Source organism: Filicampus tigris, chromosome 20 (genome assembly GCF_054856515.1).
Source record: "Filicampus tigris isolate MCC_2025a chromosome 20, RoL_Ftig_1.0, whole genome shotgun sequence".
NCBI classification, from domain to species: Eukaryota; Metazoa; Chordata; class Actinopteri; order Syngnathiformes; family Syngnathidae; genus Filicampus; species Filicampus tigris.
The window spans coordinates 12,934,823-12,962,277 of record NC_141236.1 but is presented as its reverse complement, the minus strand read 5'-3'; the positions used below and the strand labels follow the sequence as shown (position 1 = coordinate 12,962,277).

Genomic DNA, 27,455 nt, shown 5'->3' with positions numbered 1-27,455 from the left:
AGAGCACAATGTGCTAAACAAAAAAAATAAAAAATACAGTGAATTGTGACGTGCTGTGCTCAAACGTAGTGTGCAAATCCTGCAACATGAAAAAAACATTTGCTTCACGGTCGCCATCTTGCCTCAACCGTGGACGGCAGGCGATGATTCCCGTCTCGCACACCTGTCGCCAATTGACCCGCAGGCCTGACGCCACGTCGACCAGGCCAGGCCGATCGTTTACTTGATCTAGTTCAACGGCGCTGCTAAATTAAACAAAATACATCGAATTGTGCTATGCACGAACGCCGTTGCGTCCCTCAAGTGTCCAAATCCTGCAAAATGTCATTGTGAGAATCGGCAACAAACAAACATTTGCTTCACGGTCGCCATCATGTCGGCAGGCGATGACTCCCGTCCCGCACACCTGTCGCCAATTGACCCGCAGGCCTGACGCCACGTCGGCCAGGCCAATCGTTTTATTCATTTTGTTCAACGGCGCTGATAAATCAAACAAAATACAGCCATTTGTGACATGCTGTGCTTAAACGCCGTTGCGTCCCTCCATTGTGTTAATCCTGCAACATGCAAAATGTCATTGTAAGAATCGGCAACAAACATTTATTTCACCGTGCCATCTTGTCTCACCCGTGGACTGCAGGCGAGGAGTCCCGTCGGGCACACTTGTCGCTAATTGACCAGTAGGTCTGACGTCACGTCCGCCAATCCAAACCACCTTCTTTCGCCTACTTGTTCAACGGCGCTTTGCACACCAGCGCCACCCGGCGACCTGTCATGGTCTTTTAAAATCGTTGCTTCAATTTCACACCACAAAAATTGTCTGCATTAAGTGAATCACATGTCATAAACTTTATGCCGTACTTTATGGTAATAAGTAAAGCCACCTGGCTCTTATGACACAACGCTACATCGTCTTCAGGCCCACCTTGTCGCCATCTCTTGGTCAGTAGGAGAAATGCTGTTGGTGACAACTTCCGGGAATCCAAAATAAAAAGACGGAGCCGTTTTTCCATTTGTGTCCCGTGCTATATTCTATTTTAGTTGTAGAAATAAAAATCAAACTGTTACTACACTTTTCCTTACTCGTTCCAGACAACAAACGACAAAATCAGGCTTTATTTCAATTATGGTGTTTCTATTTTAAAATGAAAATCAAATAACCAGTCGGCTTTCCATTTTTTTCCATATCCAATGACCAAAATCTAATTAGCTCATTATCCCGCTAAGCATGGCACCGTGTCAGGATGGCCGAGCGGTCTAAGGCGCTACGTTCAGGTCGTAGTCTACTCTGTAGGCGTGGGTTCGAATCCCACTTCTGACAGTGCTTTTTTTCCCCGATATTTTCTTCGCGTCACTACCGTTACCACAATAACCGCAAAATAATGTTGACTTTGGCAGCATAGTTTACTCTGTAGGTGTGGTTTCCAATACCACTTTTCAAGCCTTACATTTTCTTCACCCTAAGAGAGGAATATTTATTTTCCGTTGTCAGTATTTATTTACATTATTATTTCACATACATACAAATACACACATATATATATACGTATATACATAGGTACAAACAACACTTAACTCCTGCACACAGTACAGTAATCGGTCGATAAAATAAGACATTGTTTGTTTTGTCTGCAGAATTAACTCAAATACTGGCATGAAAGTGAGAAAGTCCAACTATCTCCCTTCTTGGCCAACCTCCAAGCAGCAGCTTTGGACTGATTTCATTATCTGCTACCGTGCCAATCTCATTACTGTGGGATTAGCACTGCAGGTTCTCACAGGTAGACTGTATGTGGGGTGGGGGGCACCCTGAAAAAAATGTTTTCCTCAAACCGTATGATTGCATTTTTGAATGTGCACTTGATAAAGGTTTACCTGTGGAACTTTTACTGGACCAATCTATTTGAGTGAATTTTAAAATGGAGCTAGTTTCAAAAACATTTTTTTTTTTTTTGCATATATAGCAAGTTCTATGTGTCCCCACTAGTCTAAACACAGTATTGTGACTCATATTGCTTAAATTCGCAATGCGAGCCTGATGGCACTTTGGCGTCAATTTCAGTACTGCTGTAGTTTGAATGTAAACAACTAAAGTTCTTTGAGAGCTTTTGGTTCCTCCATTCTTGTTTAGGGGCGTCCCTGTGTGCAGTTTGCATCTTCTTCCTCTCATATTCCCAAAACATACATGTTAAATTCATTGATGATTCAAAATTGTCCATGGATAGTGAATGTTAGTCTAAATGTAAAATCAGCTGGAATGGGCTCCAGCTCAGCCACAAATGTAACAGCAGTTCCCGGCACTCAAGGTGCCAAGCTTAACCACCGATAGACGTTAATTACTTGCGATGGTTGAATTGAGGCCAGCTACCCAGGAGAGCTAAAGCCCGGTTCACACGGCAAGATTTTGAAATTGTCGGACGATTTCCAAACTCTGAGAGACCCCACGCGTGACGCGGAAAAAAGAAAACACAGTTATAACAGTTTTGAACCGCGTGTGGTGTGAAGCCTCACGGCAAGATCGACACATCGCACACGAATCGATTCATTCACGGATATTCTCATGTCGGATGGGATTCCTCGCAAAACCCCCTCGAGATAAAACAAGCTTTTGCCTTTTGTCCGCCACCTGATGGAAATGGCACAACGCCGTCCGGCTCAGGCTAAACGTCACACGTCCGTCTCTACGAAGCATGAAGTAGCCCGCTAACTGACAAATTGCACAATGCCACAAACTAGAAAAAAAAAAAAAAAATGTATGTGTAATTTCCAACTTTTGAAGTTGGCACTGGAACATACAGTTTGCCCCGTGATAAAGAGTGTGTTCACGGGACGACGCTTCGCCTGTTTTGCCAAATTTGGGTGAGATCTTTGCGACCATCATCCACGGCGGCCCCTGCAACGAGTCATCACAGGCTCGCCTACATGTGACTCAACAGGAGGTCTTTGGGGGCTTCCTTTGTGCTATTTTCTCCCCTTGGTGAGTCAGGACATCATAAATCTGGCCCTCCAGCACGGACCCCACCCTGGTAGCGACCCATCAAGCTGCTTAAGGCTGTGGACAGATGGTGCGTGTGTGTTTGCGCAGGCTTGTCGACGGCGGGGGAGTTGGGCGGCCCCTGGTGATTGAGCGCTTCTCTGAGGACAGGACAGGGCACGTCGCTGGTCTGGAGGCCTCTGATAAGGTGCCTGACCGCTGGTGGGCCGGCTCCCGTTTGTCCTTGAGGAAGACTGAAGTGACTGAAAAAACCCCACCCCTCCCAAGTAAACACACGCGCGCGGACGAGTTGGAAGGTTGGACTCACAAATGATGCTGTAAAGCTTCAAAGATTGCAGACAGGGTCCCGCATGGCTTCACATTGTTTCGGACTTCCAAGTAGGCGGGTTAGGAGAGGGATATGCCGGGGTCACGTGTCCTGACATAACAATTATACAATAGAGGGCAGGCGGCCTTTTAATATTGACTGACTTGATGTTGACACCTGTACGCGCATTTTATGCTTAACAAATGTAATTGTTATCATAAATCAGCACCCACTGGAAGGTTTAAATGATTAGCAATCGCAATTAATAAAATCATGTGAATGTACCGGTATTGCATTGGAAGATATAAATAAGCTAATGGGAGTTTTTGCGGAAAGAAAGAAAACAAAAACAACAACAACAACAACAACAACAAAAAAACATCAGCCACTCTGACTCAGGCAAAACATTGACGAGACAAATTTATCAACATTAAGCTGTTAGCTAAAAGCGTCCTGGTCTTTACGCAATGCGGGCGGTCCAAGTAAGTCGTGCCCAGCAGATTTCAGTCCAATCTTGCCAGTGATTATCCTTCAGGCTTTCCAGGCTATCCTTAGCCTCCTCGTGCATGCGATTAGTGGTTCGCTGCGCTGTTGGATGGATGCAAACTGAAAACCTGGGCTGGCAAAAGACGTTTGGACGTCCTTTCTGGAAGTTTTCGCCTCATGTTCCGCCACTTGGTTTTGGATTATGAACACGGCGCAAAAGTGAGTATCTGCATTTAACGGAAAATGCAAAGCCTGATGTTTGAGATCATGCAAATGATGAGTCGATGTAGTCATCCTGGTCTTTAATCAGTCATTTAAATGAATCATGTTCATTTCAAAGCAAGTATTCTCATTGGGTCTGTTTTCTGGTTTTAGAGAAAAAAAGAAATATGCAATAGCATTTATTGGGCAGTAATGAAGGCAACAATAGTTTTTTGGTTTTTTTGTTTTAAATTGGTTGACTAGGCTGCTATTAGCCAAAAAAATAAAATAAAACGCATTCGATATAATTAAAGTATTACATTTGAAAAGAAAACGTACAGTAATGTTTTAAAATAACGCCGTCTCCTATTTTATGAATAAAATATAATACATGATTAAATTGCACAATTTAAAAAAAAAAATTCAAATGTTTATCAAATAATTAAAAGGAAGGTTTTTTTTTTAAATTGTTTTTATATAAAAAAGACTACATTTCGAAATCCTCAAATGTCACAGATGACTTCTGTTAGCATGTATATTAGCTTAGCTTCTTTCGCATTTGACCAAAAAAGCGGTTTCTGAGTACATTCGGATTTTTATTAAGGAAGTCACATGACACAACTGAAGCAGGAGTCAAGAAAAAAAACTAAACTGAACAATTGTTAGTTTGCGTTTTGACTTTGAGTCATTACGCACACACAGCTCATTAGGTTCAAAGTTTATCCCCTGTCTGAGTTTATCCATAAAGTGTGGAAGTTAGCAGCATGAATCATTATCAGGCACGGCGTGATGTTAGCACTAAGGGAATCCTTGTGTTTGTGTCAAGACAATAAGGAACAACATGAGTATTTTAAGCAAGGAAAACACTTTAAAGATGCTAATACAAGCCGGAGAACAACAGCTAAAGCCTTTCTTTAAACGTGTCAGTCAAGCTTGGCCTATTTTATATTTCTATAGGTTCCCCTTTTTCTGCCCGCCATCAATGAATCCGTCCTTTTTATTTTAGCTCCCGCCTTTGTCCCGTTGCCGTGCTTATTTTTATTTGCCAATATTTAGGCCTTGTCGCGCTAATCCTGACAGATTCCGGGCACTGACATTTGACGAGCGGCACGGGCGAACGTCCGACGGTTTTCGCCAACATTTAAGCTCGTTATTGAAAGGAACGCGCAGGATTTGCGCTTCATTATCGCCGTCTTCATTTACACGTTCACCGTTATGGAAGCCACACGCTCGCCTGTTGGTTATGCGAAACATCAGCTTCTGTTCTTTTTTTTCCCCCCCAACCATAATGCAATAATACATCAAATAAGTGGCAAAAGAGGGATGATATTTTTTTCAAATTGCAAACTCACCCCATTGAGGCCTAAACGATATATTTTCTTTGCATGATTTCTTTCTGAAACTCGCTCACTAAGCGGGCGACCACTGACGCTCTTTTGTCTTCCAGGCTAAGATGATTCAAGAGCGAGGCCCGGGCAGAGGAACATGTCGAGGCTCATTGGTGGTCCTACACCTGCATAGCTTCTACTGATCTACGAGGAAGGCCGAGAACCAGCCATGTCCTCCCACAAACGCAGCTTCCAGTGCTTCAGCGCCGTCCCCGCTCCCCGCAAGCACGCCGCCTGCAGGCTCCCCCGCATCCCTCACCCTGACGCGGCCGAGGCGGCGACTTGCTACCTGTGCTCCGAGTGTAGACACGCCCGAGCCCTGGAGGCGCTGCACTCGCAAGTGTCGCCTCTGTGTCCCTACCACCATCACCGCCAGCGTCACCACCACCAGCACAGGAGGCCCAGCAGGCCCGACGAGCCCCCTCCTCGCGCCAAGAGGCTGGTCCTGATCAAGAACAGCGAGCCGTCGCTCAGGAAGACCGTCGTGCTGCAACGCAAGGGCCTGCGGAGTTTCGGGCTGTTCCTGGAGGAGGTCTCGGAGCTCATGCAGTACAACGTCAAGAGGCTGTACACCCTGGACGGACACAAGGTAAGGTCACGAGACGGACTGGTGATATAACGTTACTGTAAATTGTTTTGATTCTTTTCAGTCTTCCAGATTTTTGCCGTGTGGCATGACCGCTTTAAAGTGCCGCGTTGTTGCGGCGGGGAAAAGCCCCGCAACGACCCAGCGGGATACAGTGTATAGGTTTTAAGACAGGGATCACAAACCTGTGGCATGAGGGCTATTTGTGGCCCACGGGATGATATTTTGCTGTCCCCAACTTGATACCTAAGTTTAATGTTAGTGTGGCCCCAACGTTCTTTGCTGTATCATTGCCCTGAGCATTTTCTTTTTTTTTTTTTTAATCACTTTTGGGCTATCATAACTCAGGCTCATGACAGCATAATTCTGAAGCAATACCAAGTGGAAGGAAAATGCTGTATAGCCTGTCACCCAGTGCCAGTCATGTCTTTTTCAAAACCCACCATAATGAGAAAGGTTGTTGACAAGACAAGCCAATTTTAAGAAAAACAGGAGACGGAATTAATTTTGTTGTAAAATTAGCTACTAATCGATTTTTATTCATTTTAAAAGTGACTATCAGCTCATTAGTAACTAGTAACTCTACTAGAATACTGAAGTTGTCTAAAAAGTGTACAAAGTAGTGAAAAAAACAGTTTCAGATTAAAAAAAAAAAAGCTTTGCCAAAAGAACACAAGTCCATTTGTACACAGGTTGTTGGCGCATTTCCACTACATGCACACTACATCTCAAAACTAAAACCCCACTTTTGATTGACACTGTCAGAGAGGTATTCATCGAATGATGGAGTTTGCAGTGGTGTGTAAAATTAGGCCAGACAAAACAGGGTCATTACGCACGCTCACCCTACTGGCACAATTGATCCAGCCAATCGGCTTAATCTGTTGCCAAACAGAGAGATTATATTTGAAATCACATTGTTGTGATGTTGATTTGTCAGCAGGACACAGCCACGCATGCGACATAATATACGGTGGTACCTTGACGTCAACGGAATTCTTTCTGGACTCAGCCATTAACTCAATTTACTGGCATCTCAAAGTTAGAGTTTGTAACAGGAATTGCATTATTAACTTTATTCATCATTCTTTTACTCACAATTATTCATTCGTAACGGCCCTGTGCTCCAGATATGAATCTCACATGGTCACATACCCAATTTGGTCTATTGTTTGGCCTTGAATAAATTGCGCACAAAGACAACATGAATGTCTGCAAAACTGCATCCTGTCAAACTGGTATGGGGTGATCACACTGGCGAGGTGATTAAAAATTTAAGATTGCAGCGCTTTTCTCCTTGAATTAAAATGACGAAAACCTCAAATGTCATCACTCAAGGTTGTCATGGGTCTCTGTGAGTTCTCATCAAATGACGAGATTAGGTAAAGCCTAAAAATACTAGGGTTGTCTCACTTCATAGCCAAGACAAATTCATAAGGCCGCCTCTCATCATTCTGGCATCCACAGACGCACACGACAAAGCTTGCTGTTATGCTGACTAAGCCTCTCTTGCAGGACTGCGCCGTCATCTGCAAGGGTTCCACAGATTATCCTGGATTAAGACATTTATCTTTGGCAGGGATGAGAAGGACTCAGCAGCACGAGGACCCAAAGCATGAACTGTTCTTTTCTTTGTAGGCGGAGATGTCACAAAGTAAGCCTTGTAGTTGTGCACATCAGAACAGTTGACCAAGACCCAGGACTTTGTAAATGTACCTACAATTTGCAGGGCGTCATCTTCTTGTGTATCGTTAAAATGAATGATTTGTGTTGGTTTCAGGTGGAAAATGTTCAAAGCATCATCCACTGTCCCAATGTTCTCGTCTGCGTGGGACGGGAGCCTTCCCATCCCTCCATTTTGGAGGGATTTCGTAAAACCACCGAAGACAAGTTGCCGAAGTTGAGTGCAAAGGCGCGATTATCCAGCGGTGAAGGTAGGAGAATTACTTGAATGTTTAGGAAAAGTATGAGGCAACTGATTTGACGCATTCTTTTTCTTTTGCTACCAAACCAAGGACAAGCAGTTCAACCAAAACTAGCATCTGCAAACCGATCCACGAGGCATTCAGTGTCTTCTGATAAGTCACTTCCAGATGGAACGGAATCTCCAGATGACGCCGGCTCTGTCCCCCCCACCGCCGACGGAACACTGGCCGACGATGTAGAAAAACAAGTCCGCATCAACAAAGACGGCAGCTTGTCCATGAAGATGAAAGTGTGCTTTCGGCTAGACAACGACGAAACTTTACTTTGGTCCACCGAAGTGAGAAAATCCTCCAACAGGGCCAGCGAGCTCCCTCAGGAGCTAGGTAGCAACAGAAGTTGCTCGGGTTCTGAGAGCTTTTCTACCAGCGAGCCAGTGGAGGCGTATGTCACAAAGCACCACCACAGGAATGCACAGTGCTCTCGCTATCCTCACTGCTACAACATCTGGACAAATGCGGCAGGCATGCAGGGAGATAGTTGCAGTGTTCAGACGTCAAGCTCAAGCGCGTCTTCCTACGCGGTGGTCTCGAGGAAGACTGTGGTTCAAAGATCGAGCGAAGAATACACAGAACAATTGGTGGAGCAAGAAACATGTGTCGAGGCCTCTGAAACAGTGGAGTACTGCACCATCCGTGCTGGGTCTTGCACGATGGGAAACAGTGAGGAAAAAGAAGAACCTGGATCTGCTGTTAATAGCGACGATGCTTCACCGAGTGCGACAAGACCATCCTCGCAGAGTGGAAAACATGGCCAGGACGAGGCCACACAAGGTGCTGGGCCAGATATATCAAGGAAGTCATCGTCAGCTTCCAGTGACACAAAACGTTCCGGCAAGATAAAAAAATCCCCAAAGTCCTACGCATGTTACTGTGGAACATCTAAGGATGATCCAGAAACAAACTCAGAGGAGACGGGCAAAGTGGAAAGACAGCAGAGTGCCATGTCAGTGAAATCAAATGTCAGTCAGAATACAGAACCTGAAGGTGGAGAGGAGGAACGACCTAAAAGTGCCATGTCAGCTAATTCAAATGCCTCAACAAAGTGCAAACCAGATGTCTTAGAGGGTGACGAGAGACCATTGAGTCAAACGTCAATCAAGTCTGATGTGGAAGATGAACAGTGTCAGCCAGAAAAGGAAGCTGCTGAAGAAAGGCCACTGACATCCCTGTCGTCTAAATCCAAAACTTCAGTCACATCTCGGGGATCAGCTCCCGTGGATGAGGAGCAAAGTGAGACAGGAACTCGACCGAGAACACAAAGCCAAATGTCGGTGTCGAAAACGCCCAAAACCTCTGAAGCTGACGATGCAGATGTGATGTCAGAGGGGTCCTCTTCTAATGTTGATGGCTGCACAGAGGAGGTACAGGTGGAGAGAAGTTTGAGTAGCATGTCAGTTGTATCCACTACATCAGACGTAAGGTCCAGACAATCAAAATCCCCAGAAGTTGGTGTTGGTGAAGATACCACAGAGGCAGCTGAGGATAGACCGCAAAGTGCAATCCAATCAGTAAAACTGACAAGTTCTTGCCAAATGAAATCATCCAATGCTTCAGATGGAGGAATTGACGATGAGTGCAAAAGTGAAGCAGGGAGCAACATGTCATGTCGTTTGGAAGACGGCATGGAGGAAACACCCGGTTCTGAGCAAGTTGAGGGAAATCCTGTCAGCCGCAGTGAATCTGAATTAAGGTCGCATAGTGCTATGTCAGAAAAAACAGAAAAGTCTGAATTTTCTGCAATATCCATCAAGTCTAAAGCTTCTGAACAAAATGGCAGCAATGAGGAAATAGCAGAAAGGGCGGCAAGCGTCATCTCTGTTCAATCAAAGGCATCCAAAAGATTTTCAAAAGCCAATGCATCACAGGAGGAGGATATTGGAGATGAAGCGAACCAGAGATCACAAAGTGGCATGTCAGCTAAATCAGCCAAGTCGAGCGTTTGTTCAAAGTCAAATGAGGATGAGAGGGAACCGAGTGTGAAATCGGAGCGGTCAGCCACATCTGCCAAATCAACACAATCTGCTAAATCCAGTGCATCCAAAGATGCATCTACAGAGTCAAACAATCCCGAGACTCCTCTGAACGGTGTTGACACACACGAGAGAGCGATGAGCACCATGTCAGCACGATCCCACATTTCTGCAAGGTCAAGTAAGTCCAAATGTTCTGCTGATGTTCCTGCAGAAGGCAAGTCTCACTGTTCCGAGCATGAAGAAACTGAGCAAACAGAAGAAAGGGCATCGAGCTGCACATCTGCTAAATCAATCCAATCTCACCTCTCAGCAGAACGATCGCCCAGCGCTTTGTCAGCAAAATCGAATTTTTCTGGAAAATCTGCAAAATCAGACATCTCAGAAATGAGCGCCAACAAAAATACCCCAAATGAAAACGTGAGAGAGGAATGTGATGAGAGAGCACACAGTGCAATGTCAGCCAAAACTACAAAGTCCACCTTTTCTACAAGATCAACAGCATCAAAAGGAGATGGCGACGCATGCAACCATGAAGAGAGGGCACCAAGCAGCAGGTCGGTCCGATCTGCAAAGTCACACAATTCAGCAACAGCTGTGTCCGTAAAAGATATGATTTCTGATCACGGAGATGGATCCCCACTGGAGGAACTCAGTGAGAGCATATCAATAAGATCATTGTCCGTCCAGTCAAGTAAATCAGCTCGATCCAGTAGGTCAAAACGCTCAGCTGAAGTTCGTGGGCCTAAGTCACATGCTTCAGAGACATCTAATGTGTCTGAGGTTGTGAATGAAGAAGTCCAAGATCTGACTTCTGATCAAGGAGTTGATTCTCCACTGGAAGAACACAGTGAGAGCATATCAGTAACATCATTGTCCATTAAATCAAGTAAATCAGCACGATCCAGTAGGTCAAAATGCCCAGCTGAAGTTCATAGGCCTGAGTCACGTGCTTCAGATACATCTAATATGTCTGAGGTTGTTACTGAAGAAGTCTCAAGCAGAGCAGGGAGTAAACTGTCTGCGAAATCTGCAAAGTCTAACCAATCCAAAGTCTCAGCAGAAGACAGCAGTAGGTCAAAACGCTCAGCTGAAGTTCGTGGGCCTAAGTCACATGCTTCAGAGACATCTAATGTGTCTGAGGTTGTGAATGAAGAAGTCCAAGATCTGACTTCTGATCAAGGAGTTGATTCTCCACTGGAAGAACACAGTGAGAGCATATCAGTAACATCATTGTCCATTAAATCAAGTAAATCAGCACGATCCAGTAGGTCAAAATGCCCAGCTGAAGTTCATAGGCCTGAGTCACGTGCTTCAGAGACATCTAATATGTCTGAGGTTGTTACTGAAGAAGTCTCAAGCAGAGCAGGGAGTAAACTGTCTGCGAAATCTGCAAAGTCTAACCAATCCAAAGTCTCAGCAGAAGAAAATGATTCTCGTCAAAATTCTGGGGAAAGAGCGTTAAGCAACTTGTCAATCAGATCGGCAAAATCTGCAAGTGTATCTGGAGCATCGAGAGAAGTTTCTGAGCTGATGAGTGAACACAGCATTGAAATCGCAGAAGTTGAGAATGAGGAACAAATAACTTCTGAGCTGTCGGTTGCATCAGATGCATCTACGATGGCAAAAGATTCCAAACTTGATACACCAGCTGAAGAAGCCTCTGAACGTGCAGATAACGACGAGGACCAGGAGCAACCTGAAGAAAGACCAGTCCAGTCACAGGCTTCCGGTGTCATAGATGTGTCTGAATGTTGTGTGACTTCGGAAAGAGCTGCTAGCTCCTTGTCTGCAAAGTCAGCGATGTCCGCAAACTCTGCAAAGTCTAAGACTTCAGTACACTCTCCATTATATCAAGCCAACGAAACAGCGCCAGAGCATCATGATGAATCTGAAGAGAGATCAACAAGCGAAGCATCTGCCAAATCAATGAGGACAAATGTATCCGAATCACTAAGGAGTGTAGCAGCATGTGAGGTTCTTTCAGAAGACAATGCTGCAAAAGAAGAGGAAACGACACAGAGGCCACTAAGCGCTGTCTCAGCTAAATCGTCCAGATCTGCCAGATCAGCACAGTCAATTACTTCAACAAAGTCAAAATCCTCAATTGCAGTACATGAAAACAATGATGAGAATATAGAAGCACTGAGCAGCACCTCTGGTAAATCAACTAACTCCAGGAGGTCAAAATCCTCAGCAGCAACAAAGAAGTCCAAAGCCATTGGAGATGTTGCTAACATTAATGACATCGAGAGAAGGGCAAAGTCTGTTGTCTCATTGTTGCCTGGAGGATCCAAATCATCTCTACGACCCCAAACTGAATGCGGTGAAGAAGAATATAAAGAATTGAGAACACAGAGTGCAATGACAAACAAGTCACATACATCTTTGAAGTCAAGGACATCAAATATATCAGACAAGAGCATGGTTGAAGGGATTCAGGTAACATTAGCTGCACCCTCAGTCAAATCAAATCAGTCTTCAAGAAGCAGAAAGTCAGGAAAAGACTCCAGTGAACCCAATGAAGGAACTGATGAAAGAACCAAAAGTGCAATGTCAAATGTGTCAGCAAAATCCAAGAAGTCAGACCTTCCTGTTGTGGCAATTGAGAAATCTGAACATAGAACGTCCACAGCCATGTCATCCAATTCCAAAGCGTCAGTAACATCTGAGATTCTGGAAAGAAAAAGCAAAGAATCAGCCAAATCTGTAAAATCCAAGAAAAATGATATTTTAGTGGATGAAGATAATGATAAAAAAACAAAACCCAATCCTCAAATTTGTGAGACTTCAGTTAATGGAGACGCGAGTTCTGAACATGTACCAAATGGTCCTAAAGATGCTATAGATGCTGGCAGGAGTGATAACAAAAGTGACACACAGATGATAGACGGTGATGATGAAGCCCTTGTCCCATCAAGCCTGCCAAATGCTTCCCTAACTGAAGTTGTCAATGAATGGCTTAATAAAATACCGCCCAATGGAGAACTGTTTGATATGGAGGAGTTCAGTGGCAACGCGGTAGATGAAACCAATGGCAACTCTGTGTCTGAGAATAATATAAATGGACTGAAAGAGGAGAGTGGAATTTCTGACAATGAAGGACAGAAAATGGCAGAGGAAACAAAGGCAGATAATCGTCGAGAAACTGACGCAAAGATATTTCACTCTTCTGTGCAGGTGATGAAAGTCCTTCTCAATCCAAGGCTGGACAGATGCAACAGTTTACCAGAGGTGTCCCCTTCCTATGGACGTAAACTTAGCACTTCGGCCACAGGTCTCTTTGATTGCCTAGCAAAGCTGCAGTTATTAGACAGCAATCCTAAAAGTGCAGACGAAAAATCTGAAAGATACAAAGCGCTCATGGAGATTCTTCAGTCTCTGTGGCTTTGCGAGCCCGCAGAAAATGAACCGGCGTTAGATGAAAAAGCCGACCGGCATTCTGACAAGGATTTTAATCATGGATCATCTTCTGGCATAGATGTCAACAGTGGCTCGACAGGTTCTGGGAAGAGCAGCGATGGTAGGAATCAACCACAAACCCTCGCAAATACAGAAGGCAAAGCACAGGAGATCCACCAGGATGAAGAAGCAGGGGGAGGAGAGGAAGAACAAATGCATGAGGGAAACCCAAAGGGATATACATCAACCAATAACTCGATTAGAAGTAATGACAGTCCAGGAGAACTGTGTGACAGCCCACAATCCTCAAACAAGAGCTCAGGCACTGGTCAGAGGCTTGAAAGAGATGATATTTCTGGGAGTCCGGTACAGTCCATTAAACAGCGATCTCACGACCCCGATCCTGTGTGGGTCCTGAGTTTACTAACGAAAATACAAAAGCAGTTCATGACTCACTACGTTAACGCAATGAATGAGTTCAAAGACCAGTGGAACATAGATGACAACGAGCAGCTCGATAGGATGATAAGCGAACTTAGGGATGAGATCCACAGGCGCATCCAAACGAGTATACACAGAGAACTGGGTAAGATAAATGGTCGGGCAGGCCTGCCGAGACCTCCCACAGAAGCAAAGTCCAGGCCTTCAACCACGCAAACCGACGAGAGGAGACGAAGGCTTAGGATGAAAACCAAACGTTCAGGAAAAAGTGATGATTCTGCTGCGAGCACCATTTTTAGCGATCAGCGTGGTGAAAACGAGGATGACAATTGCCCATGCGAATCATGTGTTAAGAAGAAAATGTCAATGGGGTCTCAAGTTCCTGCAGAAATTATGAATACTGTCCCTCTTCTCATGGAGTTTGATCTAAAGCGGATTCTTCAGATGAGGAATGATGATCATACACAAGACTTTCTGGCCAACAGTGAAACAAAAGCAGCAGCAGAAACACTTGTTGGACAGATACTTGACCACGCTATTCAAGAAGTAGCGGAAGATGAAGTAAGCGACATGGGAGATGTGTTTGCAGTTTCAAGATGCAATCGATCAAAGGAGGGCAGTGAGTGTGCAGTCGCAGATGGAGATGCTGAAGCCAACGCAGCTGAGGATGACGATGAAGCAAAGGAGCCCACTATAGCAGATATGTCACAAGGGGAACCAGACGATGGCGGCACTGTTGATATGGCAAATGGAACACCTGCCACCAGTGGAGATGAGACTGATGATGCATCCACCATGAAGGACTCAATTGAGGGCACAGATTCCGATGATGAGGTAAAGGCTGAAAATGCGATGATCACAGAGGCAGCCGAAAATGAGGGTGCAACACAAGAAGCTGCGGTGGCAGTCACAAGTCAGCAGGAATCAGAGGAAGCTGAAGGAGAAGTTGACAGTGAAGAGGAGCCTCTTGCTACAAGTGGCGATGAGAATGATGACCCTGCTACAGCGAATAAATCAAACGATGACGAGTCAGCTAACGATGAGAAGGATGTAGAGGTTCCAGACACCACCGCGGTTGAAGATGAAGACGCACCACAAGATGCCACCATCACAGCTTCAGATGACAATAGAACACAGGAAGACGAAGACGAGGCAAGAGACAGTGAAGAGTACGATGACACATCCACCATGAAGAACTCGAATGAGGACGCAAATACAATTGATGAGGTTTCTGCAGATGATGGCGGAGAAGATGAAGATGCAGCACTAGTGGTGACCACAGGAGCTACAAGTGAACATGAATCTGAGGCTGATGAACAATTGGCAGGAGAAGACCAGGAGGAGACTCTTGCCATTAGTGCAGATGAAAATAATGATGAGGTTGATGCAGAAAATGAGACGGCGAGTGAGGAGTTTCCTGAAACCGCAAAAGATGAAAATGCAAAACAAGACGCTGCTGTGATGGCCACGAGTGAACAGCAATCTGAGGAAGATGAGGAAGGAGGAGTTGACAGTCAAGAGGAGACTCCTGCCACAAGTGGAGCTGAGAATGAGGATGCAGTCGCTGAGAATCAGGAGGCTGCAGAAGATGAGATGATGAGTGAAGAGGTTTCTGAAACTGCCAAAGATGAAGATGCAACACAAGAGACAGCCTCAAATAAAGGTGAATCTGAGAGCGATGAAGAAGAAGTAAATGGTTCAGAAGAGACTCCTGCCACAAGTGGAGCTGATAATGAGGATGTAGCTGATACAGATCAGGACGCTGAAGAAGAAGACAGATTGAGTGAAAATGTTGTTGACACCACCATAGTTCAAGATGAAGCACAAGAGGCCGCTAGTGCAAAGGAATCCGAGAAAGAGGAAGAAGTAAAAGTCGATGGTGAAGAGGAGACTCTTGCCACAAGTGAAGCTGAGAATGAGGATGCACCTACTGAGAAACAGGATGCTGCAACAGATGGGATGATGACTGAAGACATACCTGAAACGGACAAAGATGAAGATGCTGAAGAGGCAGCCACGAGTGAACCTGACTCAGAGGAGGACAAAGAACTGAAAGTCAGTGGTGAAGAGGAGAATTCTGCCATTAGTGCAGATGAAAATGAGGATGTAACTGATACAAATCAGGACACTGAAGAAGATCGCAGTTTGAGTGAAAATGTTGCTGACACAACCACAGGTGAAGAAGCGGTTCAAAAAGCCAGCGTGTTGGCCAATAGTGGACAGCAATCTGAGGAAGAGAAAGATGGAAAAGCAGATGGTGAAGAGGAGACTCCTACCACAAGTGGAGCGGAGAATGAGGACCATCAGGCAGATCGGGATGCTACACGAGATGAGATAACTGAAGATGTTCTTGAAACGGTCAAAGATGAAGATGTAGAAGAGACAGCCACGAGTGAACCTGATTCAGAGGAGGACAAAGAACTGAAAGTCAGTGGTGAAGAGGAGACTCCTGCCACTAGTGGGGATGAAAACGACACAGCCCCTAAGAATGACGACAGTTGTGCAAATGAGGGTGTCGCTGCAGAAGACGAAAAGATGAGTGATGAGGCTGCTAGCACCGCCACAGCTGAAGATGAAGATGCCACCGGGACAGTCCAGAGTGGACAGGAATCTGAAGAAGATGAAGAATGTGATGGCGAAGAGGAGACTCCTGCCACCGGTTCAGATGAACATGATAGTACTGCTTCAAAAGAAGATGATGATGATGATGATGAGGAGGAGGAGGAGACAGCCACGGTGAATGACCAAACAAATGTGCAAACAGAAGATGAGGATCCAGATGCCTCTGCGGGTGGAGACAAAAACATGGCGGAGAATGAGGTTGAAGGCAGCGATGAGGAGCAGGTTGAAGCGGGAACAGATGAGACCACAGGAGTTGCACATGCAAGCGATAGTCAAGAAAACAATGGGGATGATAATGAAAATGCATTAGAAGAAGATCCTGCCCTAGCAAGTGACGCAGATGCAGACAAAGACCTGGATGAAGAGGATACACCTAATAAAGCGACATGTGAAGATGTCACCACTGCAAATACAAGCGAACGGGAAGAAGACGAGGCTGCAGACAGAGGCGAAGACATTGCTGAAGGAGGTGAGGATGCTAACGAAGAGGAGGCAGTACAGTCCGCTGAAGAAGGCACCGATCAAGAGTCTGCATTGTCTGAAAAAGAATCAGAGAACATTGCTGAAGACGGAGATGAAACTATGAAAGAATCTGAGTTTGACGAGCCAGAAGAACCTGAAGAACCAATCGAAAAGGACGAAGAAGAAGCAACAGGTGGCGGTTCTACAGAGGCTGATGTAGAAGAATGTGATGAAAGGGAGGATGGAAGCAACGACACACAGGCGGCTGAAGATGATCCAGGAAAAGCGTCACAGGAGGATGAAGCTTTAAATGGCAAAGATGACGAGAGTGAGGGCCCTGAGGTGACAAACAACGAAGGTCCAGATGACGTAAATAGGGCAGAAAACGATGAACACAATGAAATTGGAGACAATGGAGACAATCAAGATGAAGACGAAACAAATGGAGAGGCAATGGAAGCATCTGAAAAAGAGGAGGGAGAACCCGAGGTGATCAATGATGAAGGTCCAGAAGACGCGATGGATCTGAGTGCTGAAAACAACCAAATAAGAGACGATGATCGAGGAGAGGACGACAAGGAACCAAATGAGAATGAAGAACTCGAAATGAACAACAACGAAGATCCAGATGGGGTGGTCGAGCTGGGACCCGAAAACAAGGAAACCAACAAAGCATGCAAGGAAGACCAACCACAGGAAGATGATGATCAGGATGACAAGGAAACAAATGGGGAAACCTTCGAGGCATATGAAAAAGAGGAGGAAGAACAAGAATCCGCTGGCGAGTCAGCCGACGGCGAGGATGAGGCAGAGTCTGATGACGGTGAAGGGGCCGTCTTGGAAAGGACAACATTAAGAGTAAATACCACTTTGAATAAAGTGAGCGCCGAGTCTGAGGATGGCATCTATGCGGACGCCGAAGATTCGGATGCATAAAATTTAACGGCAACTGGGAAGTGAAGCTGAGGAAGACGAGATGCAGGATTTCGGTGGTCCAGGGTGGTGCGAGTCCATGCTGAGAGACACTGGCACTATGTATACCTCTGCTTTAAATGAGCAGCAGAACCTTGACCTCAATGATGAGGCAGCTATTGCATCAGCTCATTGAGACAACAGACTCATTCCGTTGTTTTTAAAAAGCGAAAACTTGAACATGTTTATGTACTGTATACTCAGGCGTTAAACTCAATGGAAGCCTCAAACCTGGAATGCTGGTTAGACTTCTTGGTTGTATCTGATATAATGGCCAATAACTGTATTTTTGCACATATATTACAGCTATCCCATAATTTAAATATGCATGCATTTTTCCCCATTTTGAAGTACTTTTGGTTTCAATCTTGAGCGAATGATACAGTATATTTTCTAGTTACCTCAATAATTTTTGAATGTTAACATGGAGATTTAAACTAGCTGACACACCTGTAGTTGACCAAATGAACATTATGTTGACATACGACAGAATATATATCAAAAGTAAAAAGTGGCAGATATTACCTCGAGCAATTTTTGTCTGTGAAATAAAATGCAAATGCACTTTAAATACTGATCGCAGTCATTATTTTTTTTTAAACATAATCCAAACCCCTACTGATGTTAGCTAGTTGTATTATTATCATCATTATTTTTTGATCGAGTAAAACATTACAACAAACAACATAACCGAATGTCTGTAGAGCAAAATTATTCCTTGTATTGTGGTGAATTTTTATTCAATTTTCAAATATCTTTTTGTTCTTAAACAATGTTGTAGTCAATCCAGAAATATCTAGAGGTAGTGGTATATTATGGTACAGTATATAAACTGAATTTATCGGTCTTGGGGTTGTCTTATATATGAAAAAAAGTGACATTGATGAGTTTTAGCGAGTCCAGCATAGCACAATTGTCACCTTTCTGGAAGTCGAGTGGCTAATAGCTAACCCTTGCCTGGGGCCCAATCCACCTTTGGGTTTGATAAAAGGGAGCTCCTAAATTGAGACTTGCCAGTGCGTCTGCAGCAATTCCCAGCACCCCATTAAGACAGAGCTGATGGATGTGCACACAGTCACACTTTCCCACTGGCGGTCTCCTGTGGGCACATGACACCCGTAATTGGTGTCACCCTGATTGACTGTGTGGGTCCAAAGTGAGGTGCAGGAATCGGGGTGGTGATGTCACGTGGCCTTTGAGCTCCTTTGCCAAAAGACAAAAACAAGAAGAACTTGAGCGCAAGTATTTGATTTTGTACTCGATAAGCCCATTTGATACCCTATACAATTATTTTTTTCAATTGTGCAAGTAATTTATTTGGTCATGTCATCACTCAACCGACAGTAAGTGAAAATGGGGTGACACTCTCCATCTAAAAGGCTCAACGCTCTAGGTCTGCCCCCCCCCCCCCCCCCCCCCCCCAAAATGTCTAGTCCGTGCCAAAAAAGGGTTAGTCCATATCAAAGATACATAGAGGGAACTAGAGTACATACTGGATCATTTATATTCACTACACATTCAAATCAGTGTAGGGCACAAAATAGTGAACAATTGCGATTGTTTGGATGAGAATTTTTGAGAGGTTTTTGGACTTCTTTATTATTAGAATAATTTGTATTTGTATTAAAAGGGGTGCTGAGGCAACTGTGACTGAGAAGTGAAGAAATGGCGAAGAAAGAAAAAACACAAAGTTTCTGAGGAAGCACCTGCTCGCTGGCACACAACTCTTTCCACACAACAAACGCTGGAAGAGTGAACAGCGTCATCCGGGAGCACAATCACGCAATCATGAAAGGGAGACGGGAGCACGGGGGTGGGGTTCCCCTCGGAGGTGTTTACGCCGACAGCTGTCGAGCAACACCCGCACTTTCTCCAAGGTCTTCATGGTCAAGCTTGGGCTCGTCCGGGTAAAATCGGGAGGTGAGTGACGGGTGATGTCCCGGAGGACCCTGAGGGATGCCCGCCTGCTGAATGCATCATCACGGGGGGGGGGGGGGGGGGGGTTGGGGCTGGGGGGCTCCTTATTGTTCCTTATTGACAATCACTTTGTCTTGTTAGGGTTCATGCAGGAGCTTCTCATCACTTCCGTGTGTGACAGAGGCCACAAAAGGTTCCCACACAGGCAGGAAGTCCAACCAGGACGTGGACGAACACATTTATGCGTGGATGGGACTTGGAGTTACAAATGTAGTTGAATTGTAGGGGTTGACGGTTATATTTGAAAAGAGTTAAAATCCTTGTCGTGCTAACGTTTCCCATAAAAGCACCTAATTCACGATGGAATGTTACTATACCACTGAATGTTATCGGTTGTACGTTTGATTCTCGGTGAGGTTGCGGGCGTGTGCCTGCCGCGAGTGCATGACAAATGATGGACACCTCACACGTCACGCCTCATTCTCCGATTTGTTGTTTTTCTCGGGCGCGGTGGTTTCTTGTTTATCAGATTATTTGCAGGGTCTTTGAGGAAAGAAATCGAATCAGAGCTTCGACTTTTTTAACACACGTACCTGTTGCCACCTCTTCACGTTAATCACGATTGGCACACACGACAAGTGGCCCGAGATACCAAAGGAGACCCCCACGCTCGCTTTCTTTCCCACCGTTGTTGAGGTTATCCTGTGGGGCCACTTAGGAGGCAGGATGCAATGTCTGGGGACCCCTGAGCGGCATCCGCCAAGGCTTGGGAAGAAAACAAGAGCCCTGAAAAAGACGGCACGGCGAAAAAAGTGAAGAGGAAAAGGAGTTAGTAAACCAGGACGCACTCGATAACACTCTCTGTGCACCTGCAGCGTGAGTGTGTGTGAAGTGGAGTCTGCACACAAACACACGCATGCAGGTGGTCCAAAGAAAAAGCTGTGAAGTGTTGCCCAGTGGAGTAATATCCCCCCCCCCATGTTGGATAAATCCCCGCCACCACAACCACATAGGAAGCAAACACTTCCTCCACTGTTGTAAGATTGATTGTTCCCTCCACTTACTGTATGACATCATCGTTCCTCATCGTCATTTATAAAGCATTACAGGCTCATGGTTGTGATATGATACAAGTTACAATGAATGGTTTTTGGAAGGGTCAAAAAAGAAAAGAAAAAAAAAGTGGCGCTAGGGCTGTAGGAGGAGCAAATAGTTGCCTGTTACCCCCTCTAGTGGCCAGTTAAAAATATCACAGCATAGGACGTTAGATGTGAAAATAGCAGTCAGTTTTAGCATAAAGATTTAAAAAGCTAAAAAAAAAAAAAAACACACTGGTGTAACCACGTGACCTCCGTTTTCATTTTTGTTCCCCTTTCAATAAGATGAAACAAAAAATCAATTGTTACAGGTTATTGGTTGGATTAATGATGAAAAAAGTTGTGAAATGATTTATGTTGGTCTCATTGATTTAGTCTCTCTTAAAAACCTGGCATTGGAACAGGGGTGTGTTAAGACTTTCTACATTATGTTAACTTCAAGGTTTAGCTCATCAATACCTGCTCAAGCTTCAAGTTTGTCATAAGTTTTATTTAAAAAAAATTAGACAACGCAACGACTGGCTTTGCAACAATGAAAAATGAAGTCAATGAGTTAGGACAGCAACTAACACAATTACAGTTACTGCAAGCTAAGTGACTCCACTTAAAATTTAGTGACTTGATTTTTGCCACACGTGGCTTGCTTGAAATTCGGTGGTTGGGACTCGAGATTCCGTCTGTGAGGCGAGTGGGAACCAAAAGCGTCGCAAACTTTAATGAGGGCGCCCCACCGCCCAAGGGAGGCGGTGGTCTTCATCATGATAGAGGGAAAGAAGAGGCAATCTGACTTTTGACATCTGCAGCGCCAGAAAAGACGGCCGCCACAAGCTCAAGTCACGTATGTATGCTCACAAAATAAATGTATTTGGATGTCATTTGTGATGTCAATGGCTAAAGGAATAAGAAGACGCTCTTAATTCAGGATGGGCTGCACATGCAGTGGCCAAGTGGTGGATGACAATTTTTACAAAAGAAAGAGGGGGTCCATGGATTCGCTGGCGTCAAATCACATGGCAAGTACAAGACTTGAAATCAGGGCTATACTAGTTTGGGATTTTTCATTATAAATAGTGTTTGGTTCCTTTTGATTTTTTTTTTTTTTTTTATGTACCGGTATTTATTTTTAGTTTTTATTTCGTGAACGAAAATGTTTTTTCAATTTTACTTAGTTATCTCGTTAGTTTTTGTTCACAATAATTTCACTTCATTTACTGCTTATCCTTTCATTGCCGTCAATTTCTTATCATCCGTCACCTGTGTTTACTCTCGTGTTATGTGCCAAACTGACCTGTTCTAAACTTAAAAACCCGAGCAGAAGTTTGAATGTTGCACACATTGCACACTATTACGTTTTCCACTGACAACAACCGCAACAGTCATACAAGTGTAAAAATAAGTTTCATTGTTAAAGTACCTGGAATGTTAAAATAAGTATGTCTACTAAATATGATTTTAAAGAAATCTATTTAAAGAAATCTATTGAATGCTGTGGGCGTGGGCACCCCTATTTAGCAACCCCCCCCCCCTACCACCCCGCCCCAAAAAAATGGCAATCTGTGAAATCTGGTATCCAAACACTCGGACACCTCTGTGTCGTTTTAACCCCCCCATCTTCATAATTCAGCACTACATTGTCGTCAGTCTTTGCGCACCTTCTCAGCATTTATGTTCAGACATGTCTTGTATTTAGAAAGAAATCTCTGAATTCACTTGACAGGGTCCTTAAATTTACAGCAACTTTTCTGACTTGCATCACACTTTTTTGTCTCCTAGATTTGGGGTGGAAACACTTACTGCGATAACGGTAATCACACAACTCTCCACTGCATGCTTTGAGCAGACTGTTACATATAAGCGACATACATTAGCGGCAGCTACTGTAGCCGTAAAAGTAACTTGATGCACTTCTTTCGTGACTGCTTGTGCATGCGTAGCTGGCAGCTGCTGTTTACGTAGGCATGGGCAGCAAGGGAAGGAAACATTTATCTGAAATCTGCGTCGGAATTCCTTCAGTGCGCTTCCGTTTCAAAAGATTACTCCCGAAAGACGGTGTTGCAAAAAAGGACCGACTTGCGCATAAACGTCTGCTTGTGCTGCTTCCACAAAAGATGGACACTATATGAATGAATGTCTTTCACATGAAGATAGCTTTGGTGTTGGTTTCATCTCAGGAGCCATTTACATGAGGCAGTTTTAGTGGGAAATAGAAAAGCCAAGATCCCATTCGAAACACATTAGGTAGGGGACAGGAAAGGCAACTGCCTCGAGCCACATGCTACTTCATGCCTTGCTAGCAAGAAACGACTCAGCGCATTATCAGTGATCAAAATAATTTGGCTGGCAGTGAACGTGTTAATGTACCCCGAAAACGGTCTTAATACGTTGAGCGTCTTTTGTGTTCAGATGACGTCGTGTTTGTGGCGCAACATGACTTCAAGCCCACCAACCACAGCGAGCTGTCTTTCGGAAAGGGCGACCAATTCAAGGTTTTGCGAGAGTAAGTGGTACTCGCACAGTACGTCTGCACTCGAAAGGGGCATCCAAACACCCGGACACCTCTGTGTCGTTTCTAAGAAACGGGGACTGGTGGCTGGCTCGGTCGCTGGCGACGGGATACGAGGGTTTCATACCGTCCAACTACGTCGCCCGCTCAGACACTCTCGAGGTGGAGAAGTAAGTTCCGTGCAACATCCCTAAGGGTGAAAAACTGCTAAAACGACTGGATATATTCTAGATGGTTCTTCAAGGATCTGAGCAGGAGAGAGACAGAAAGGTTGCTCCTCGCACCAGGAAACAAACCCGGAGCCTTCCTCATCCGAGAAAGCGAGACCTGTCAAGGTGAGCGCGACTGAACACCGAGACGACGGCGTCCTACTGTGGCGTCTGAACTCTTGCTTGCGTCCCTTCCGAGTTAGGTTCCTTCTCGCTGTCCATCCGAGATTTCACACCGGAAACCGCCGACGTGGTGAAACACTACAAGATCCGCTCTCTGGACAAGGGGGGCTACTACATCTCCCCTTCCAGCACCTTCCCGTCCCTGCAGGAGCTGGTCAAATACTACACGTGTGAGTAACACTCCTGGGACAGGCAGACAAACGTCTAACGGGGATTCTCAATCATTCAGGTCAGGGTCAGAAACCAAAAGTTGACACGAGCCCCTTCTGCGCTCAAAATGTTGTACTGAAGAAACCTCAACCAAAGTTCTGGTTCCTGTCGCCGAAAGGCTTTTCAAGTGCCTTGGTTGAAGAACCAGACTGATTTCCCTCTCTCCAGCTACTTCGTCCAACTTTTCCAGGAGGATCTAGAGCAGGGGTGCCCAAGTCCGGACCTTGAGAGCATCTATGCAGCCTGTTTTAGATGTCTCCCTCCTCAAGCACAGATCATCAGGAAGCTTTGAGGCAGTTGTCCAAATCGGAGGCAACATATATCGGGAAACCGCACAGAGCGGTCAATGAACTTCAAGTATGATGTCTGTGGTGTCCCGCTAGGTACCGCGGATGGTTTGTGCAAGCGTCTGTACGCCCCCTGCAAGAAGAAGCCACCCCAGCAGCCGTGGGCTCCGGACGAATGGGAGATTCCTCGCGAGACCTTAAAACTGGTCAAGAAACTCGGGGCCGGACAGTTTGGAGAAGTATGGATGGGTGAGTAGCACAAATCCGGATCAGGAGGAAAAATCACACAAGCCGCGCCGGCGATGTAAAAGAGTTTGATTTGTGACGTCAGGTTACTATAAGAACACGCTGAAGGTTGCGGTCAAGACGTTGAAGGAGGGCACCATGGAGCCTCACGCCTTCCTGCAGGAAGCCAACTTGATGAAGCAGCTGCAGCACGAACGGCTGGTGCGACTCCATGCTGTGGTCACCCGGGAGCCCATTCTCATCATCACAGAGTTCATGATCAACGGTAGGGGCTAGATTCGGTCAGATAACTTCGGCTAACACTAGCTAGCTGCTAGAGTTCCCGAGATAAAATCATCCAGTAAATGATCCGCCCCTTAAAAGGATTACAATTACCCATAAATGCTATAAGATGGCAGCAAAGAACTACTTTTGTACAAAGTAGACAACGCCTGTCAAAATGAAACACCTGCCCTCATTTCACCAATTTCTTGGCACCCGGATGCTAGAAGATAGCGCAGAGACAATACTTTTATATTAGACAGGTTTTTGGCCATTTTGTCTAGATCTAAGATTGTGAATTGCGGTATCAAAATTAAACAATTAGCATTATGGATTGTGCCCCCTATTGGCTTGGAGGTGAAACAATGTGCTATTCTCACTTTGTGGTTACAAATTAAAACTACCCTTACAAGTTCTAATTTACAACAGAAATATTATAACATTTAAAAAAGGTTTTACATTCACATGTGAGTTATGCTTTTTGTCATCTTGCAGGATGTCTACTGGACTTCTTAAAAGCAGATGAAGGAAAAAAGCTCAGGCTAAATAAGCTGATCGACATGTCTGCACAGGTGGGAAATTACAGTCTTATATCAACTTATATTACATCAGCTAAAAGAAATGACAATACTAAATTGTTTTATAAATAAATTGATGAATCTTACTCCACATTATATCAAATACGAATTTGTTGCGCGGCACAGGCTCTGCGTGCAATATAGTAGCTCTGTGGTTTGTGCGGTGATGTCCACCGCCTGGCTGAAAGCAGCCCTCTGCATTAATTATTAACTTCCGGAAAGGAAATGGTGTTATTTTCCCATCCACGCAGACTTCCCTCAAATGAAAATTCCCCTCAGAAAAAAACAAAAACATTTGACTTCTAGAGAGAGATAAAAAAAAAAAGCAACAACATGTGGATATGATCAGGCACATCCTGGTAATTTAACAGGCTGTGTCCAACGTTGTGCGCCCCCTCTTTAATTTAAGACAGATAGCCGAGGGCATGGCCTACATCGAGAGCAAGAACTCCATCCATCGGGACCTGCGGGCCGCGAACATCCTGGTCAACGAGACGTTGCACTGCAAGATAGCAGACTTTGGCCTGGCCAGGCTGGTCGAGTCGGAATACACGGCGCAAGAAGGTGCTTGATGTTGTGCGAAATGTGATTTTGATTTTTTTGCTTTATGCTGGCTCTATGTGGGCTATAACGACGTTTTAAAAGCAACAAGCCCAGAGATCTGTGAGCTCGGGTAAAAATTTCCATCGTGTAAGCAATAACGTTGCCTTCTCACCGTCTTTGTGATGAGCAGGTGCTAAATTTCCCATCAAGTGGACGGCTCCCGAGGCCATCAATTACGGCACGTTCAGCATCAAGTCGGACGTGTGGTCGTTCGGAATCCTCCTGACAGAAATAGTCACCTATGGAAGAATACCATATCCGGGTTAGCAATGTTTCTAGGAAATGAACTGATAGGAAGTTGCAAATGACGCACATTGGAATGTGGAATGTGTCTCCAGGAATGACAAACCCGGAGGTGGTCCGCAAGCTGGAGTGCTGCTTCCGGATGCCGTGCCCAGACGGCTGCCCGCAGGAGCTCTACCACGTCATGATGGCCTGCTGGAAGGAGAGGCCCGAGGAGAGGCCCACCTTCGAGTTTCTGCAAAACGTCCTCGAAGATTTCTTCGTCGCCACCGAGGGACAATACGAGATGCAGACGTGACTTTGAAAAGAACGACATGCGCATATTGCAAACCTTGAAATAAAATCCATTCTATTCACCAGAGTTGCTGATTATCACACAGTATTTCTTATGTGCACACGGCTACTGATGTGTTTTGCTAGTCGAAGTTGGCTTTAGGGAGTTTTCTCTGATGAACCAATCAAAGAACACTGACATCATCAAGAAGGCTGTTCGCTGTGACAAATTTGAAATCTGATTGGGTGGGTTAAGTTTAGGGTCAGAGTCGGGTTAGGCTTAGTTAGTAGGATAGTTGACGTTACAATGGGCCAGCTCTCCTACTTTTGAAGGCCCTGGGAAGCATTTTGACTGCCAAGCCATCATTAGCTGACAAAATGTGTGTGGGAAAAGTAAAAACGGCAGCGGCGCTCCCCCCCCCCCCTGCAAAGGGCCAAAGTGCATCTGGAAGATAACGGTTGGGATGACCTGCAGAAGTCAGGGGTGAAAGCCTGCCATTTCCTGGATGGACAGGAAACAGGAAATGCTTGTCAGCATTCCACAAATGCCGCACAGCGAGACCACCCGACACAATTCTTTGTGTGACTATTTTTTCCGGCATGTACGGCATGTCATGAATGCCACCAAAACTCTTTGTAATAACAGATTTTCTTGAGTGGAGTTGGTCAGCGCCTTTTGCTTACTGTCAACTTTAGATTTCATCATCACTCAAAAAAGGGAGGTAAGACAAATGACACACTCGTTTCAAAAGAAACGCATCAGCCGTAAGATTGTTGCAAAACTCGTGTGGTCCAGCAGAGGCCAGTGTAACACTTTCACACAATCTTGCAGGAAGTCTTCACAGAAAGACTGGAAGATAATAATGTAGAATGAAACCCGATTATCGCAGGTGATATGTTCAAGACCAACCGCGACAGGTGGAACATTTTATTTATAAATATAGATTTTTTTTAAATGTCTCATGACTGCTGAGACTTATGCAACATTACTCAACAGGCCAGGCACCGCCACAGATACTACAGTGTCA

General features: G+C 45.0%; 2 protein-coding genes and 1 non-coding gene across 3 annotated transcripts; all 3 read left to right on the top strand.

Moving 5' to 3' along the window:
• The first annotated feature begins 1,238 nt into the window (after positions 1-1,238).
• On the top strand, positions 1,239-1,321 carry trnal-cag (transfer RNA leucine (anticodon CAG)). The gene has a single exon. It is a non-coding gene; the product is annotated as a tRNA-Leu (tRNA).
• Positions 1,322-3,858: 2,537 nt separating this feature from the next.
• rp1l1b (rp1 like 1b) lies at positions 3,859-18,392 on the top strand. The gene is made up of 4 exons (XM_086018317.1): positions 3,859-4,007; positions 5,437-5,966; positions 7,744-7,897; positions 7,979-18,392. Exons 2-4 carry the CDS (start codon positions 5,547-5,549, stop codon positions 17,779-17,781), a joined length of 10,377 nt encoding a protein of 3,458 aa, XP_085874443.1. The 5' UTR covers positions 3,859-4,007; positions 5,437-5,546; the 3' UTR covers positions 17,782-18,392.
• A 3,130-nt stretch (positions 18,393-21,522) lies between these two features.
• On the top strand, positions 21,523-26,515 carry blk (BLK proto-oncogene, Src family tyrosine kinase). Its single transcript, XM_086018326.1, has 13 exons — positions 21,523-21,669; positions 21,754-21,844; positions 22,605-22,635; positions 23,235-23,328; positions 23,406-23,504; positions 23,566-23,669; positions 23,747-23,896; positions 24,320-24,472; positions 24,555-24,734; positions 25,226-25,302; positions 25,722-25,872; positions 26,042-26,173; positions 26,250-26,515. Exons 2-13 carry the CDS (start codon positions 21,755-21,757, stop codon positions 26,450-26,452), a joined length of 1,464 nt encoding a protein of 487 aa, XP_085874452.1. The 5' UTR covers positions 21,523-21,669; position 21,754; the 3' UTR covers positions 26,453-26,515.
• The last annotated feature ends 940 nt before the right edge of the window (positions 26,516-27,455 follow it).

Excerpts from the sequence above, each read along its gene's own strand:
- rp1l1b (XM_086018317.1), top strand. The coding sequence starts at position 5,547 with ATGTCCTCCCACAAACGCAGCTTCCAGTGCTTCAGCGCCGTCCCCGCT. Across the intron at positions 5,967-7,743 it reads ACACCCTGGACGGACACAAG|GTGGAAAATGTTCAAAGCAT; the intron begins GTAAGGTCACGA and ends TGTTGGTTTCAG. Across the intron at positions 7,898-7,978 it reads GCGATTATCCAGCGGTGAAG|GACAAGCAGTTCAACCAAAA; the intron begins GTAGGAGAATTA and ends TACCAAACCAAG.
- blk (XM_086018326.1), top strand. The coding sequence starts at position 21,755 with ATGGGCTGCACATGCAGTGGCCAAGTGGTGGATGACAATTTTTACAAA. Across the intron at positions 23,670-23,746 it reads AGAAAGCGAGACCTGTCAAG|GTTCCTTCTCGCTGTCCATC; the intron begins GTGAGCGCGACT and ends CTTCCGAGTTAG. Across the intron at positions 23,897-24,319 it reads GCTGGTCAAATACTACACGT|GTACCGCGGATGGTTTGTGC; the intron begins GTGAGTAACACT and ends GTGTCCCGCTAG.